This window comes from Pelodiscus sinensis, chromosome 1, assembly GCF_049634645.1.
Source record: "Pelodiscus sinensis isolate JC-2024 chromosome 1, ASM4963464v1, whole genome shotgun sequence".
Taxonomy (NCBI): domain Eukaryota; kingdom Metazoa; phylum Chordata; order Testudines; family Trionychidae; genus Pelodiscus; species Pelodiscus sinensis.
Window position 1 is genome coordinate 335,768,114 of NC_134711.1, and position 17,528 is coordinate 335,785,641.

General features: G+C 48.7%; 2 protein-coding genes across 2 annotated transcripts; both read left to right on the top strand.

Moving 5' to 3' along the window:
* The first annotated feature begins 416 nt into the window (after nucleotides 1-416).
* LOC102444337 (olfactory receptor 52E8-like) lies at nucleotides 417-1,442 on the top strand. Its single transcript, XM_006112549.4, has one exon. It carries the CDS (start codon nucleotides 417-419, stop codon nucleotides 1,440-1,442), a length of 1,026 nt encoding a protein of 341 aa, XP_006112611.4.
* A 4,955-nt stretch (nucleotides 1,443-6,397) lies between these two features.
* Nucleotides 6,398-7,423, top strand: LOC142819253 (olfactory receptor 52E4-like). The gene has a single exon (XM_075904807.1). The coding sequence runs from the start codon at nucleotides 6,398-6,400 to the stop codon at nucleotides 7,421-7,423; it is 1,026 nt and encodes a 341-aa protein (XP_075760922.1).
* Nucleotides 7,424-17,528: the final 10,105 nt, after the last annotated feature.

The following is a 17,528-nucleotide window of genomic DNA, read 5'->3' on the forward strand; positions in this document are numbered from 1 at the left end:
TGAGCTAGGGGGACGGCTAAAGAGCAAGTGACCCCCTGGTGTTGCTCTCAGCGACGGCCAGGCCTTTCCCTGGGGTGTAGTTCCTGCTGGTGCCTATTAAGCTCTCTCACAAAATGATGTATAGAAATTTCTGACCCAGGCACACGGCCGGCATGAGGAGGATTCATTGTTCATAATTCATTTAACTGAAAAAGAAATGGTTTTTCAGTGTGTGAAGAGCGAGAAATCTGCTTTGCCCATGACACCAGCCTCAAGCAGGGCATGTCGTGTCTCATATTATCATTTTCTCTCCCTCTAGGCAATTATACTGCGACCATCAGTAGAAACCCTGGGCACACACGGAAAGTGAGAGGAACGTATGGTACTTCCAAGAGACACCCTTCTGCCCCAGAGTTGGACACGTTCTCCACTATCCCATGTCAAACTCCAGCACAACCGAGTTCTCCAACCCCTCCACCTTCATCCTGCTGGGCATTCCTGGGCTGGAGTGGGCCCATGTCTGGATCTCCATCCCCTTCTGTGCCATGTACGTCATAACCATCTTGGGGAATTTCACCATCCTATACATCGTGAAGAAGGAGTCGAGCCTCCACGAGCCCATGTACTATTTCCTCTGCATGCTGGCCATCACCGACCTCGTCCTGTCCACGTCCACCCTGCCCACAATGCTGAGCATCTTCTGGTTCATTTCCAGGGAGATCAGTTTCAGTGCCTGCCTCACCCAGATGTATTTTGTTCACTCCTTCGCAGCGATAGAGTCTGGGATTTATGTGGCCATGGCGTTGGATCGCTACGTGGCCATCTGCCATCCCCTGCGACATTCCACCATCCTGACGAACCGCGTTGTAGCCAAGATTGCCCTGGCCGTGGTGCTGCGCGGTGCCGTGCTCGCACTGCCCTACCCCATCCTGGCCAGTCAGTGGCCATATTGCAGGACCAACGTCATTCCCCACACACACTGTGAGCATATGCGTGTGGTGAAGTTGGCCTGCGCCGACATCAGCATCAGTAGCTACTATGGCCTCTTTACACTAATCTCTAGGATAAGTCTTGATGTGCTTCTTATCACTGTGTCCTACACCCAGATCCTCAGGGCCATCTTCTGCCTCCCCACAAAGGATGCCCGGCTCAAGACTTTTGGGACTTGTAGCTCCCACCTCTGCGCCATCTTAATCTTTTACATCCCAGCCGTCTTCACCTCCCTGACAACTCGGTTTGGCTATAATTTGCCTGTTCATTTCCATGTTCTCACTGGCAATTTGTACCTCCTGTTGCCCCCTGTGCTGAACCCCATCATCTATGGGGTGAGGACCCAACAGATCCGGGCCAGGCTGCTCCGGCTGTTTCCTCATAAAGGGACTGAAGTTGTCTCCTTTGGCTCTGGTTCTCAGTCCAAATCCCGTGTAAAGTTCCCAGGCAACATGATTCTTGGTCCTCCCTGAATCACTGATAGACCAGTCAGAGAGAATAAATCCTTCCATGTCTTTACCACGGTTTTGAGTGTGACTTACAGAGTGAAGGTTTTGTGTGTAAGGGTATGTCTACACTAGCTTGTTAGTTCAAGCGAGGTAGGCAAATGAGGGCAACGGGAGTTGCAAATGAAGCCCGGGATTTAAATATCCCAGGCTTCATTTGCATATTCCCGGGCACCGCCATTTTTAAATCCCCCTTAATCCGAACGAACTGCCCACGGCTACACGCAGCAGTTAAACGTTAATTCGAACTAACGCCTTAGTTCAAATTAACTGTTTCTCATTCTGTGTCACTCCTCCGGGTTCTCTCTTGCATTGCGACATGACACGCTTGCTTCAGACCAACATCTGCAGGCAGGGCCCCACCCCCATCTGTTTTCCTGAATGCTTTGGCCATCCAGTCATAGGCCCACTGTAGATAGGACACAGAGAAAGTGCTCTTGTCTCTCCAGCCTAAGAACCCAGAGTTCTACCGTCCTGTCCTGGGCAAAACCAACCCAGTGTGCATTGATTGCCCAGTGCACCAAGGGGATGACCAGCAGTGGGTCCACAACTTCTGGATGAGGAAAGCCACCTCCATAGAACTGTGTGCCTTGCAGTAAACAAGCAAAGGGAAAGTACTTGGATTCCATGAATTATTCCTCTGCCTTCTCCCTTCCCCCACCAGGAATGATAGGCATGCACGGCATGCAAGTACTTGCCCCTCACTCCTGGATAGTCATGGGAATGGGAAGAAAAGCAAATCATTTCCCTGTTCACATGGCTGCCCCCCGCCTCCCCACTCTCCTGAAATTCTGCCCTTGGTGCACTGCCCATTGCTTCTTGTTCTATCCTCAGTGGCCAAGATGAACAAGTTTCCTCCCTTCTCCTTAGGACACCCTTTTAGATACCTGAAATCTGCTATCATGTCCCCCCTCAATCTTCTCTTTTCAAAACTAAACAAACCCAATTCCTTCCTAGCTGGGCAGGCAGTACACTCTGGGTCTGTCTAGACTCCAGGGTTTTGTTGAGAAAAGTGGACTTTGTCAACAAAACTATACCTGTGTCTACAATACCGCTGCATTCTGTCGAGCGTAAGTTGACAGAGTGCGGCAGCTTTGTCGATGGCAGTAAACATCATTCTACGAGAAATAATGCCATTTGTCAGCAGAGTTCTGTCGACAAAGGGCGCTATTGCATCCACACGGGTTTTTTTCAAAAGCGAGCATCTAGACTCTCTGTCGAAAAAGCAGCTTGTTTTGTCGACAGAACTGGCTGTCGTCTAGATGCTCTTTGTCAACAGAGGCTTTGTCGACAGTATTTGTTGACAAAGCCTCTGTCATCAAAAGTCTGTAGTCTAGACGTACGCCCTGTTCGGGCAGGTTGGGCATTCACTGGTTGTTGTGTTTGGGCTGTGGGTGACCCCTACTGGCCTGTGTCCGTGAGCACTGCCCAGCCGGGGGAGTCGGCTGAGGAGTCTGAGGTCACGTAGACAGTGACCCAACCGGTTCCTACCTGTTGAGGGCAGGGACTAAACAAAGGAAATGAATGTTTGGGGGAAGGATCAGTTTCAGCTGGGGGAAACCATGAACGGAACAGACTAAGCAGAGGGTGGGGAGTTTAGGGGCCTAGGCACCACATTCCAAGGGGTCTGAGGCATCCTGGCCCTGGCTCCTGTAGCCACATCACGTCTCTCTTCTACTGGTTGGCAAAGTCTTTTCTTCCTGCTATGGGGGTGCAGGATCGGGGGGATGCCCAGTGCAACATAGAAACAGGAGTAGGAGCTTGTGAACACACACCGTTGGCCAGAAAAGGTGCTCAAGAAATGGTGAGCCCTCTACCATGAACTTGAGCAATCTTGTCTCTTGGGCCTCATATTACCTACCTGTAGAATGGGTTTGTATTGATAGTGATTTTCGTATACTAGGTCTTTCCCCTACACCTTCTGCTTGAGGCCCTGCCCCTATCGGGAGCATACTCAGCATCTGTGTAGGGAATATGCCCAAGAGACGCAGAGACATGCTTGGTCACTGTGAGGAAAATGAGGCCGGGAAAGGCAGATGAACGCCTGGCTCCTCTGAGGGAAATAGGGCAGAGAGGCACAGACACTCGCCCACCCTCTGCGAGGGGAATGAGGAAGAGTAATACAGATACACACAGACCTAAGTGTATTGGGCTTTATGAAAAACCTTCAATGGAAGGTGCTGGACAGTGATAATAGACACAAACACGCAAAGCAGCCAATTCGTCCCTGGCTCAGCCCAGAGCCCAAAGGCCTCATCTCCCATGGGAAAGGCCTTTAATGGCTGTTTACTCCTCAAGCTGGAGAAAGAGCAGAGAAGTGCGGACAGGCTCCTCTCCAGCCTGTTTACACTCTGATGCTGCCTCTCCCCCAAGGCAGAGCAAACCCCCGGGACGGCCCAGAGCTGGGTTATAACCAGTGCCCAGCCCTGTGCTGGCTCTCGGCGCGGGACGCTGCTGCAGACGCTGGGCTGAGAGAGGTGGGGACGCGGCTGCCTGAGGGGGTTCCCAGGGAAGACACGTCCCGCTCAGCACTCACAGGTACAAACTCATGCTGGCTCCCCTGCTCCACAGGCCCAGTGCAACATGGGTGTGAGTGAACAGACAGTCGGGGTTCTTTCCTCTCTGCAGAGCCATTGAACATCCCAGGGAGATGAGTTTCCTTCAGTTCATGAGTCAACATGTCCTTCATTTCAGTGCACCCCTGCCTAACTTGGCTGATGCCTCCAATCCCGAAGTGGCCGCACTGCAGTGGCCCAGGGGCTCTGTCAGGATGAAAGGTGCCGGTAGAAGTACAGGACAATGCCCAGCTCGCAGATCCTGGCCTGGACTTTGCTCAGGCTTCAGTGAGGCCCAGCTCCCCTGGATTGGAACCGAGCAAAGATCTAAGAAGTTACCCGTGTGTTAGCGCCCAAAAACATTCCCCTCCTGCTCCTGAATCTCAGGGCTCTGGCTGTGAATTGGCGGATTGGGGGCGATGGCAGGAGGTGTTACCTGACATTTCTCTGCTGGAAAGCATGGAGGTGGGACATGGTGTCACAGGCTCACAGGCGGTGTCCACCATTGGGTGCAGGCCATCCCTGGGAGGAACCTGCTGGTGTGACAGCCCTTCTAGGGGTCCCCTCTCTGCCAGGCTACATGTGGATTGTGTAAGAAAATTCCCTTTCTTGGTGCTGCGTGTGATGAGACACAGTTAACAGAAATGACTGAGTACTTTTTTGACAGATTCATGGAGCTTGTGCCCAGTAAGTCCAACCTCCCGCACAACACAGGTCGTTCCATTTTTACCCGCTGACTCCACATATTGGGCCCCATCATCTCTGTGTCACTAAGGCCTGGTTTACGCCAGGATGTTGTAATGCAGAATCAAAAAGACACAGGTGAGGGGGCGAGATCCCGGTCAGGTCCCGTTTCAGTCCCTCGCATCTCATTTCCTTTTCTCCAAGTGCCATGGATTGCTCTTCCCCGCCAATGGCTCCACTCCCTTGGCCATGGAAATTTCCACCCATAGATTTTTGTGGATAACATGCTTCAGCTTAGGGGAATAGGAGACAGTCCTCGCATGCCTTTTTGTGCCCAGGTTGCCCGTGAGGATGCCATGACTCTTGGGAATGTGGATAGGTGAGTTGATCCTGGGTAACCCAACCTACCCTTTGCTCCTTGGGATCCAGGCAGCCTGGATCCCAGCAAGGAGGAGTTCAATAACAGGCTGAGCCGCTACAGACTGGTGGTGGAATGTGCTTTGGATGTTTAAAGGGGAGCTTCAGGAGTCTCTTGACTCAGTTAGACCTTAGCGAATGCAACATTTCCTTTGTGGCTGCTCCCTGTTTTATGGTCCATAACCTGTGTGAGAGCAAAGGGGGAAAATTATCCAGCGTTTGTATATCAGCGCTTGAAATGTTTGTGGCTATTTATCTGTCTGCCATTTCCTGATGTGTTAGATTCTTTTTCATTTGATTGTTTATCATCTGAACTCCCCCATATATTATCACCTTCCATCCTCTCCTCCTGACTAGAACAGAAATAATCTCAATTAGTAGACCCTCCTTAGGGGCTGTCTCTGTCTGACCCAGAGAGGTCCTGGATTTCAGTCTCCTTCCTAGCAACCTAAATTTGGCCTCCAGGACATCTCTCCTACCCTTTCCTATGTCATTGGTACCTACATGTACCACGACCACCACCTCCTCCCCAGCACAACACATAAGTCAATCTAGATACCTCAAGAGATCCACAACCTTTGCACCAGGCAGGAAACTCACCGTACGGTTCTCCCGGTCATCCCAAACCCAGCTATCTATGTCTCTAATGATCAAATCTCCCATTACTAACACCTGCCTTTTCCTACTGACTGGAGTTCCCTTCCCTGGAGAGGTATCCTCAGTGCGAGACGATACTACAACATTATCTGATATAACTTTATATCAGCTATATCCTGTATAGCGACCGGGTGATCAAACCGAGCTGCATGGCGAAAGCAGGTTATTCTCCATCTCATTCCATACATGTCCAACCATGGTCTGAGCTCGGGCAATGGCTGCAAAGAGCAAGTGACCCCCTGGTGTTGCTCTCAGCAAGGGCCAGGCCTTTCCCTGGGGTGTAGTTCCTGCTGGTGCCTATTAAGCTCTCTCATAAAATGATATGTGGAAATTACTGACCCAGGCACTCCACTGGTATTCGGAGGATTCATTGTTCACAATATATTTAACTGAAAAAGATGTTTTTTTCAGAGTGTGAATCTGCTTTGCCCATGACAACAGTCTCATGTAGGGCATGTCGTGTCTCATATAATCATTTTCTTTCCCTCTAGGCAATTATACTGCGACCATCATTATAAACCCTGGGCACGTACGGAAAGTCTCAGAAACGTACGGTACATGCACAAGACACTGTTCTGCCTCAGAGTTGGACACGTTCTCCACTATCCCATGTCAAACTCCAGCACAACCGGGTTCTCCAATCCCTCCACCTTCTTCCTGCTGGGCATTCCTGGACTGCAGGAGGCCCATGTCTTGATCTCCATCCCCTTCTGTGCCATCTACGCTATAGCCCTCTTGGGGAACTTCACCATCCTGTTCGTTGTGAAGAGAGAGCCGAGCCTCCATGAGCCCATGTACTATTTCCTCTGCATGCTGGCCGTCACCGACCTGGTCCTGTGTACATCTAACATACCCAAATTGCTGAGCATCTTCTGGTTCAACTCCAGGGAGATCGATTTCAGCGCCTGCCTCACCCAGATGTTCTTCATTCACTGCTTCTCCACAATTGAGTCCGGTCTTTATGTAGCCATGGCGTTTGATCGCTACGTGGCCATCTGCCATCCCCTGAGACATTCCACCATCCTGACAAACCCTGTTGTAGCCAAGATTGCCCTGGTCGTGGTCCTGCGTGGTTCCATGCTTGCACTGCCCTGTCCCCTCCTGGCCAGACAGTGGCCATATTGCAGAACCAACATCATCCCCCACACACACTGTGAGCACATGCCTGTGGTGAAACTGGCCTGCGCCGACATCAGCATCAGTAGCTACTATGGCCTCTTTGCGCTAATCTCTAGGATTGGTCTTGATGTGCTTCTTATCACTATGTCCTACACCCAGATCCTCAGGGCCATCTTCCGCCTCCCCACAAAGGATGCCCGGCTCAAGACTTTTGGGACTTGTAGTGCCCACCTCTGCGCCATCTTAACCTTTTACATCCCAGGTCTCTTCTCCTCCCTCACAACTCGGTTTGGCCATAATTTGCCTCTTCATTTCCATGTTCTCATTGGCAATTTGTACCTCCTGGTGCCCCCCATGCTGAACCCCATCATCTATGGGGTGAGGACCCAACAGATTCGGGCCAGGCTGCTCCAGCTGTTTCCTCAGAAAGGGACTAAACTTTTGTCCTTCGGCTCTGGCTCTCAGTCGAAGTCCCGTGTAATGCTGCCAGGTAGCATGGTTCTTGTCTCTGCCTGAATCACTGAATGGCCAGTCAAAGAGAGAATAAATCCTGTCCTGTCCTTACCATCGTTTCTGAGTGTGACTTTCAGAGTGAAGGGTTTGTGTGTAACGTATTAATATCTATACAAGTGGCACCATCACAGGAGCTAACCACATAAGCCACATCAGCAGGGGTTCATCCACCTGTACATCCTTTAATGTGGCATATGCCATCAAGTGCCAGCAATGCCCCTCTGCTGTGGATATTGGCCAAATGGACAGTCTTCACAACAATGGATGAATGGACACAAGTCAGACACCAGGAATCGAAACTCACAGAAACCCGCAGGGGAGCATTGTACCCTGCCTGGGAGCTCGGTCATGGATTTCAAAGCAGCTGTTCTTCTACCAACCACTTTCCCCAGCTAATTACAAAGCCAGAGCACGGACTTGACCTTCATATGCAAACTTGACACTGTTTCTCCAGGCTTGAACAAAGACGTTAACTGGATGGCTCTTTATAAAGCAGCCTTCCATACACTTAACACCTCCTTTTCACATCTAAAGCTAAGGAGGAGACACTTTCAGTTAACTTCATTAGCACCGGCCCTGCAATTGACATGTACTTTCTCTCTCTCTCTCTCTTTCTCTTTCTCTCTCTCTCTCTCTCTCTGTCCTCTTTCTGCTCTAAATTCTGGATTCCTTTTCCCACCCACTGCAGCTCAACTCCAAGGTCCCAGTTGACTACTTGTTTTTAAAGTTATAAACTTACACCTCTCCCCCTTTAAGACTTTTTACCTTATAGTATTGCCATCTTTCCAATTTTGTCATTTTAACTGTGACCCAAGGCCCTGCCCTGCCCTTGCAGTGCCCCATTTATATTAAGGAAAAGCGACATGCCCAACTCTTCTTAATGAGCTACTATTTTTACCATTTAAACTTCAACCAGCACTCAGTGTGTTATGTAAAATATAAGAGAGATTTATTAGCTTGAGAAAGTTTTAAGTGTTTGTAGGTGAGTGCAAACAGATAGCAAAAAGTAGGCTACCATAAGAAATTAAGCAAAACCTCAGTCTAATCCTAATGTACTTACTCAAGTCAAAATCGACCACGTCTACCTACGATCTACCAAGACTACTGTTACCCACCAGCTCTGTGATTCTTGGGGAACCAGAACATGGTCGCCTGTCAGCCTTGTGCTCTTGGGGAGTCAGGGAGTGACATTCATGGAAAACCATCCCCCTCCCTCAGGCCTCTGCTAGAATCAAAGACAAAGCAAAGAAAAGGCCGGGGAAGACACACCTAGCTGCTTCAGACAAGGGTGATACAATTAAGGAAACACCCCAGCCTCGTTTGCATTAAAGATGGAACAGAGGGACATCTCATTAGCATACAGAATGGAGAGCAGCTCTTCCAAGGCAGGAACCACACTGAACTATGGGACACCGAAAGCAGAGAAGCACTGCCTGATGGGAAATCCCTGCTCCAAATGCTAATGAACCTAGGCCTGCTCACACCCAAATTAGTCATTATCAGACCAATTCTAGTAACGAGCCTATTGACATCCAAAATACTGACACTGCCTAGTTGCATTGTGAGCTTGTTCAAGGAACATCCCCCATAACCAGGGGTGATCAGTCTCTATTGTCTCTCTTCTTTCTCTTTGAACTATCTCTATAAAACTCCTATCCTTGCCCCAAGAAAAACTGTTCTGATACATGGACTTAAACTGCATGGCTACGCCTACTTCAAAGTAGGAATAAGAAATCCTCTGGAAAAGGGCGCTTTTTCCGGAGGATCGGGGCCAGTGTACACGCTCTTTTCCGGCTTTTCTAAAAGCCGGAAAAAAGCGGCGGACATTTTTATTTAAATGCCGCGGGGGATATTTAAATCCCCCGCGGATTTCCCTATTACGATCTCTGAAATTAACATGCCCCTTCCGGAAAAGGGGCCAATGTAGACGAGCCCCATCAGTTCCATTGAGACTTCTTCATCTCCTGTCTGATCATGCTGGGGACTCTGTCCTGCTTTTCTCCTGCCCTCTGGACCCCCGGCTACCATCATCATCTGGGAACCCCGATCAGTGCAAGCTCCGTGGAGTGGTGAGGTCTCTCTCTCTCTCTCTCTCTCTCTCTCTTTCTCTCTCTCTCAACTATCTCTCTAAGCATAGCCTCCTGACCCTGCCCTGTGTAAACTGTTATATGGTTACCTAACATTTGTAATCAGCTTCAATTTAGATTTAATATTGTAATTGTTTGATATCTATTCACTACTCAGAAATAAATCACTTTCATTGTTAAACTGGTTGCTTCTCTCTCTTTCTTTCTCTTTTGCTCACTCTTCCTTAAGGGGTGTTGTTTTGGCTTCCCCATTCGCTCTGCAACAACGCTTCTTGTACCCAAGCAAAAGATCCCTGTAGTGCCCAAAATCCTGTGGGGTTTGCTCATCGTGTGGTTTACCTGTGAATGACTGTGGTGTGAAAGTGGGGATAGGGGGTGCTGAACCTGGGGGCTTATGAGGATGGCAGCTTAAAGTGCTGTTTAATCCAGCCCACGGAGTCCAAAGGCACGTGAGGATGCAGTGTGGCATTGCTGTGAAACCCAGCCAGCTGAGTCCAGGGACATATGAGGGGGTCAGCTTGTGAGTGCTGAGTACCCAGTCCTCTCAGACGTGCTCTGTTAGTGTGTGTGAGTGTCTGTGTGTGTTGCCAAGGTGGTAAGAACCCCATCCTGAGGAACCTAGTTCCTGCAGGAGAGCTCCAGTGGGAGGGGGAATTGGCAGCAGGGAGAATTCAGCTCCATATGAGAGCACACGTAAGCACCAACAGCACACTGATAGAACTGTTAACCTTCCCCCAGTCCCATAAGGGTAACCCTGATAAATGAGCATACCCCAGAGTATTGGGCAAATCTGGTAACACTACCACAGGGCTTGTTAGTCTGTTCAAGAAAGCCATCAGGTTGTTTTAACGTGATTTGATCTTGACTGTTCCTTCTGACCTTTCTGTGTTGTAAATGTTTGCAAAGTGATTCATTAAAATATTTGTTCCGTTATCTTTTCTGGTAGAGAAAGGGAGATGCCTGGTTTGTAATTCACTAGGCTGTTTGTATTTTGCCTTTCCAGAGTCGGCCCAAGCTACGGGGCGGGGCCGTGCGTGCGCTGGGTGCCCGGGGCCCGGAGCACGTGAATGGCTCGGGCCAGCCTTCCCCCTTCCTTAGCCAGTGTTTTGGAATGTCGCCCTATTCATTAATGGCTCAGCTATCTCTTCCGTCAGCTCCTAGCATATTCCAGGATGCATTTTATCAAGCCCTGGTGGCTTGAACACATTTAATTTTCCATTCATCCTCCTTGTGTTCTCTGCTACTTCGCCATGCCCACTGCTGCCTCTGTGTTTATCAGCCTTCTCCCCTAAATCCTATTAGTCCAGCAAACAGAAAACAAACCAAAACACCCCCCCCATGGCAAAAACAAACCCCAAACGCGTCCCACAATCCAAACTCCCCTTGCAAACTCCCACTCAAACTCCCCTGTTTACAGCTCTGTTTGCTGGCTCCTGTGCTACAGCAGCTGTCTGTGCCGCTGCCTGACTGGATGGTTACCATTAAGGACCCCTAATCAGTGAAACCCCGCCCCCTAATCAGGGCTCAGATTCTTTTGTAGCATACTACCCCTACACACCTCTACACGTACAAACAATACAAATACAAAACCAAATACAAACTTCTCCTCCAACAGAACTCCCTCTCAAACTCTCCTGTTTACAGCTGAGCCTTTGGTGAGGGACCTTGTCAAAGGCTTTCTGAAAATCTAAGTACACTATATCTACTGGATCCCCCTTGTCCACATGTTTGTTGACCTCTTCAAAGAACTCTAATAGATTAGTAAAACAAGATTTACAGAAATCATGTCGACTTTTGTCCAACAAATTATGTTCTTCTACGTGCCTGACAATTTATTCTTTACTATTGTTTCGACTAATTTACCCGGTATTCAAGTTAGACTTAACGGTCTGTAATTGCCATGATCGCCTCTAGAGCCCTTTTTAAATATTGGTGTCACATTGGCTACCTTCCAGTCATTAGGTACGGAAGCCGATTTAAAGGATAGATTATAAACCACAGATAATAATTCAGCAATTTCCCATTTGAGTTCTTTTAGAGCCCTTGGAGATTTGTTAACATTAAGTTTTTCTATTTGTTCCAAAACCTCCTCTAATGACACTTCAATCTAGGACAGTTCCTCAGATTCATCACCCACAAACAACGGTGCAGATTTGGGAATCTCCCCAACATCCTCAGCCGTGAAGACTAAAGGAAATAAATTGTTTCGTTTCTCTGTAATGGCTTTATCGTCCTTGCTTGCTCCTTTTGGATCTCGATTGCGTAGGGACCCACTGGTTTTTTAGCAGGCTGCCTGCTTCTAATGTACTTAAAAATATTTTGCTATTGCTTTTTGAATTTCTGGCTAGCTGTTCCTCAAAATCTTTTTTTTTTTTTTTTGCTTTTCTTATTACATGTTTACACTTGATTTGACAGCGTTTATGTTCCTTTGTATTAATCTCACTAGGATTGGACTTCCACTTCTTGAAATACGCCTTTTTGTCCCTCACTGCTTCTTTTACATGGTGATTAAGCCACGATGATTTTTTTAGATCTTGTACTATGTTTTTTAATTTGGGGTATACATTTAAGTTGGTCCTCTGTTATGGTGTCATTTAAACCATTGAGAAATTTTATCTCTGCCTCTCGTCCTGAGGTGGCATGAATATGGGGATAATTGAATATGGGGATAATTGAAATCCCCCATTATTACTGAGTTTTTTATTTTGATAGCATCCCCAATCTCCCTTAGCATTTCAACGTCACTGTCCCGGTCAGGTGGTCGATAATATATGGGGGTATGTATACACTACCCTCCTAGTCCGAACTGCCGGTACACCTCGTGAAATGAGGAGTAACGGTAGTTCGAACTAGGAAGCCTAGTTCGAACTACCTAGTTCGTGCCCCGTGTAGCCGCGCTGCACGGGGTTCGAACTAGCGGGGTTTTAAAAATGGCGGCTCCCCGCTTATGCAAATGAAGCCTGGGAAATTCAAATCCCGGGCTTCATTTGCAAGTGCGGTATGCCTACATTACCCCGCTAGTTCGAACTAGCAGGGTAGTGTAGACATACCCTGGTATATTCTTATTAGAGCAGGGAATTACTATCCATAGTGATTCTTTGGAACATGTTGATCCATTTCAGATTTTTACTTCATTTAATCCTATGTTATCTTTCACATACAGTGCCACTTTGGTACCCGCATGACTTATTCTGTCCCTCCGATATATTTTATATCCTGGTATGAATGTGTCCCACCAGATTTCTGTGATGTCTATTATGTCAAACTCCTCCTTTAATACGAAGTACTCTAGTTCACCCATCTTATTATTTAGACTGCAAGCATTTGTGTAGAAGCACTTTAAAAAATTGCCTCTGTTTGTCTGCCCTTCCCTGATGTATTAGATTCTTGTATATGTGATTGTTTCTCGTCTGATGTGACCAATACTTTATCATCTCCCCTCCTCTCTTCGGGTATGTGTACACTATAAAGTTACTTCGAACTAACAGTTGTTAGTTTGAATTAACTTTCATAAGCACTACACATGCAAACTTCTAGTTTGAACTTAAGTTTTTAGGTCTAGATGCACTAATTCGAACTAGCTTAGTTTGAATTAACTAATTTGAATTAAGTTAGTTCGAATTAGTGCTGTAGTGTAGACAGACCCTTTCTGACTAGAGCTTGGAGAATCTCCATCAATGGATTCTCCTCTAAAAGAAGTCTCTGTCCAATCCACGTGCTCCTCCGCACCAATCGGCTTTCCACCATCTCTTAGTTTAAAAACTGCTCTACGACCTTTTTAATGTTTAGTGCCAACAGTCTGGATCCACTTTGGTTTAGGTGGAGCCCATCCTTCCTGTATAGGCTCCTCCTCCCCCAAAAGTGTCCCCAGTTCCTAATAAATGTAAACTCCTCCTCTCTACACCATCATCTCATCCCCGCATTGAGACTCTGAAGCTCTGCCTGCCTACCTGGCCCTGCGCGTGGAACTGGAAGCATTTCAGAGAACGCCACCAGAGAGGTCCTGGATTTCAGTCTCTTTCCTAGCAGCCTAAATTTGGCCTCCAGGACGTCTCTCCTACCCTTCCCTACGTCATTGGTACCTGCATGTACCACGACCACTGGCTCCTCCCCAGCACTACACATAAGTCTATCTAGATGCCTCGAGAAATCCGCAACCTTTGCACCAGGCAGGCAAGTGACCATACGGTTCTCCCGGTCATCACAAACCCAACTATCTATGTTTCTCATCATCAAATCACCCTCTACTAACACCAGCTCCGTGGTACCCCCAGCCATGGCCCTGAGCTGAGGTCTCTGCCCCCACCGAGGAACAGCACAGACACTGAACCACGTCAGGTCCAAGGGGAGTTCAGTTTTGGGCTCAAGTCTCTGGGACACCCCTCCCCAAATGGGATCAAATCCCACAATGAATTATTTGGATAAGCCCCCTTTAGCAATGAAAGGGGGAATGCGCACGCTGGTTGCCCACCCAGGTAACAAGTGTTTACACCGGTTTTGATAGAAAATAAAAGTGATTTTATGAAGTAGAAGTAGTAGGACGGAAGTGGTTCTAAGTGAGAACAGCTGAGGAAAGTCGGTTACAAAACAAAAGAAACAAAACCGCTTGGCTAATTCTACACTGAAACCTTAGTACAAACGTTTTCAGCCTCACCCCAGAACTTCTTTTCCAGCTGCCCCTCCAAACAGGGCTGTCCTTCTTCTCCTCTCTCCCCTCCTCCCCCCGCATCTTCGGCTCCTTTCTTCAGGTGCGGCCCAGCCAAAAGACCCAGGCCTCTGCTTCCCTATTCTTTTGTGAGGAATTGAGGCCACTGCCTTCCAACCATTACTCAGGCTTACGGACAAAAGGCTATTTGCATACGACTGCCCAGACACTGAGGTCCCACTTGCTGGCTTCCATTTACACATTTAACAAGCATAAAGAATTCCCTTCTCCAAGTGTCTAGTTTGACACACAAGAGTCATACACACACCAGAATAAGATACGCAGACTCAGCGGATTATGACAAGAAGATGGATGGGTTACATGAAATCGTTTGCTCCAAGCACCTTTCAGTTCTGTATATTCACGTCCATGGGTGGGGTGGGGCCCTCACACCGCTAATTCGAACCACAGAAGATCGACTGCAGCAGCGTCAACCTTCTCTGTAGTGTGGCCACCCCCTAGAGAGCTTCGGGGCGACACACGGCCGTCCTTAGGGTGCCTCTAGACTACATTCCTCTTTCGAAAAAGAAGTGTAAATGAAGGAAATTGAAAATGCCAATGAAGTGCAGATTTACAAATTTCATGCTTCATTTGCATAATCCCATCCAATTGCTTTTTGGGGGAAAAAAAGCAGTCCAGACGTGGTTCTTTCGAAACCTCATGATTTTCTAGACCTCTGTGATATCTCCCTTAGTCTCCTTTTTTCTAAGATGAAAAGTCCCAGTCTGTTTAATCTCTCTTCATATGGGACCTGTTCCAAAACCTTCATCATTTTTCTTGCCCTTTGCTGAACCTTTTCCAAGGCCAAGATACCTTTTTAGGGTTGAGGTGACCACATGTGAATGCAGTGTTCACGGGGTGGGTGTCCCATGGATTTATAACTGACTCAAACGCACATGGGACCCAAACAAAGCCACCTGGGAGGTGTCCAGTCTCAAGAGACTGAGCCGGGCAGTGACAGCAGTGCTGGAGTAGCTACCTGGGCGCGAGGGCACTGTGACTGAAAGAGGAGTGGGGCTGGGTGGGAAGGTGCCCACAAAGTGTTCTCGTCACCCAAATGTGCCCTCGCTGTTTCCCTGAGGGCTCGGGTTCCAGGACCGATCCAGCCGGGCTCCCCCAGAAGGAGATATTTTGTCAGCAGGGCAGGTTTGGGGTCAGAGAGAAGATGTGCCTTCTCCCTTGGAAATTGCCCCCCAGAACGACAGAGGTAGGGAGCCCCTGTTCTAGTGGGTTTCATCCCATCTCTCTCTCCTTCCCCTTCCATGCATTTTGGTCCATCTCTCCCTTTCCTTTGTGACTCATACCGACCGATATCCCCCTCTCTCTGCCACTTCTAATGTGCATCCCAGCATGGGAGCCGGGCAAGCAGTGCCCAAGGGGCTGTTATTCCACTGTTGTCAGCCTCCACAGCACCCCAGTTCCAATGGAGATCGTACTTGAGATTTTAAGGCTTTGTCCACTGCAAGTCTCCGGGAATAGCTATTCCGTGTCTTCAAAGCAGCCGTTATTTCGAAATAGATTTCAAAACAGCAGGAGCACTATTCCGGCATCCCTGTAACTCTCCTTCCACGAGGGTTGAGGGTCGTTTCGGAATAGCGCTCTATTTCGAAACCGGGTGCTGTGGTGACAGCGCCCAATTTTGAAATAAGCTATTTTGAAATTACCTCGAAATAAGCTCTGCAATTTGCACCTCAGGATGATCCCGAAGCGTTTCTTGGACCCGTCGTGCAGGGCGTCATGGCTGCTTGGTGGCCCATGGAGCAGCCAGAAACCCTCTTGGCCCCCTCTCTGATGGGGAACACCCAGACTGTCTCTAGGGGATTCCTGTCAAGGAGGCACAAGATGAAGGGTGATTAAAGGCGGCCATTTTAGATTACAGAGCCCTTGTGCCAGAGACCTCCTCCCAGTGAATTCAGGCTACGATGTACCTACTGCGGGCCCAGTTTGGGGCCTTAGCCCAAGACAGACGGGACCTCTGCCGGGGATCGCTGCTTGCTGAGCAAGACTCGGCTGGCGTGGCTGCTGAAGAAATCCCCTCAGAGCAGGTTGCCCATGCCTCTCGCAGGGGAGGGCGTTGGTTCTCCAGCACAGCCCAACAATGCTTAGCGGCCGCCATCTTGAGGGGGGATTTTTCGGCTGCTACATCCTCTGTCAGGACTGGAGCCCAAGCTGGGCCTCCACACCCAATTCGATGCTTTCTGGCTTGGCAAAGAAGCCCAGGCCCAAGGCCAAATGCTGCCTTGGAAGGAGGGGACAGGCAGAAATGTTCCCCGCACAAAATTCTCTGTCACTCTTGGGGCACCCAGCAATGCAACTACCTGTTCCTGGGGTGCAGAAGTAACCCCCTCAACACAGACACCCACCCTCAACCCACAGATCTTGGGACTGTACCCTGGAGTTGGTTCCCAAAGAACTTCCCTGTGGGCCTCAGTTTACAGAGTCAACTTGGAGTCCAGCTTAGCTGTTTCTTAACCAATTATTGTACTTCAAGAATTATGCCAGTGGGACCAGTGGATCCTTCCGCTGTTGCCCACTCTCAGTGAAATAGCCACTAAGCTCTCCCCCTATATAGCTGGCAGCCTCATGACCTTCTGGACATAATGAGAGAGGTTTGGGAACATACCCTGTCGACCTCCCAAGGACATTAGGAAAAACATCCTGCCTGTCTGGGTGGTTCAACACTAGAATAAGTTTTCCAGGGAGGTTGTGGAATCTCCATCTCTGGGGATATTTTAGAGCAAGTTGGACAGACACCTGTCAGGGATGGTCTAGATGGTGCTTGGTCCTGGACTTGATGCCCTCCTGTGGTCCCTTCCAGTTCTAGTGTTCCCATGCTATGATTCTATGGGTTGAGCTCTGGGACAAGGTGGTCCTGCTTCTTCCACTGCAGGAGGCAAAGTTCCTCACCCACAGGCCAGGTCCTTACAAAATAATAGGCTGGCCACATATGAGGTTCTCCAGCCACGAGGGACTGCTGCACATGCCATATCCTCTCAAACCGCACCAGCCCCCCAGGTTCCTGATATGGCTGTAATTCAGAACCCACAACTGTGTCACACCGTGGATAGCTAAGCCACCAAAACAAGCCTGTGGAAGGCTTTCACCACAATTTTCCGTGCTTCATTAGAATAAAAATGGCTGCCGCTTTTTGCCACCACGGCAATTTGCCGGCAAAAAGCAGGAATCTAGACATGGATCGGTCAACCAGGAAAGCTTCTTCTGACTGATCCCTTAAGCCTCATGCAACAAGGTTTACAGGATCACTCGGAAAAGACTTTCCTGTATGAAAAGTGGTGGCCCTTCATATTCTGATGAA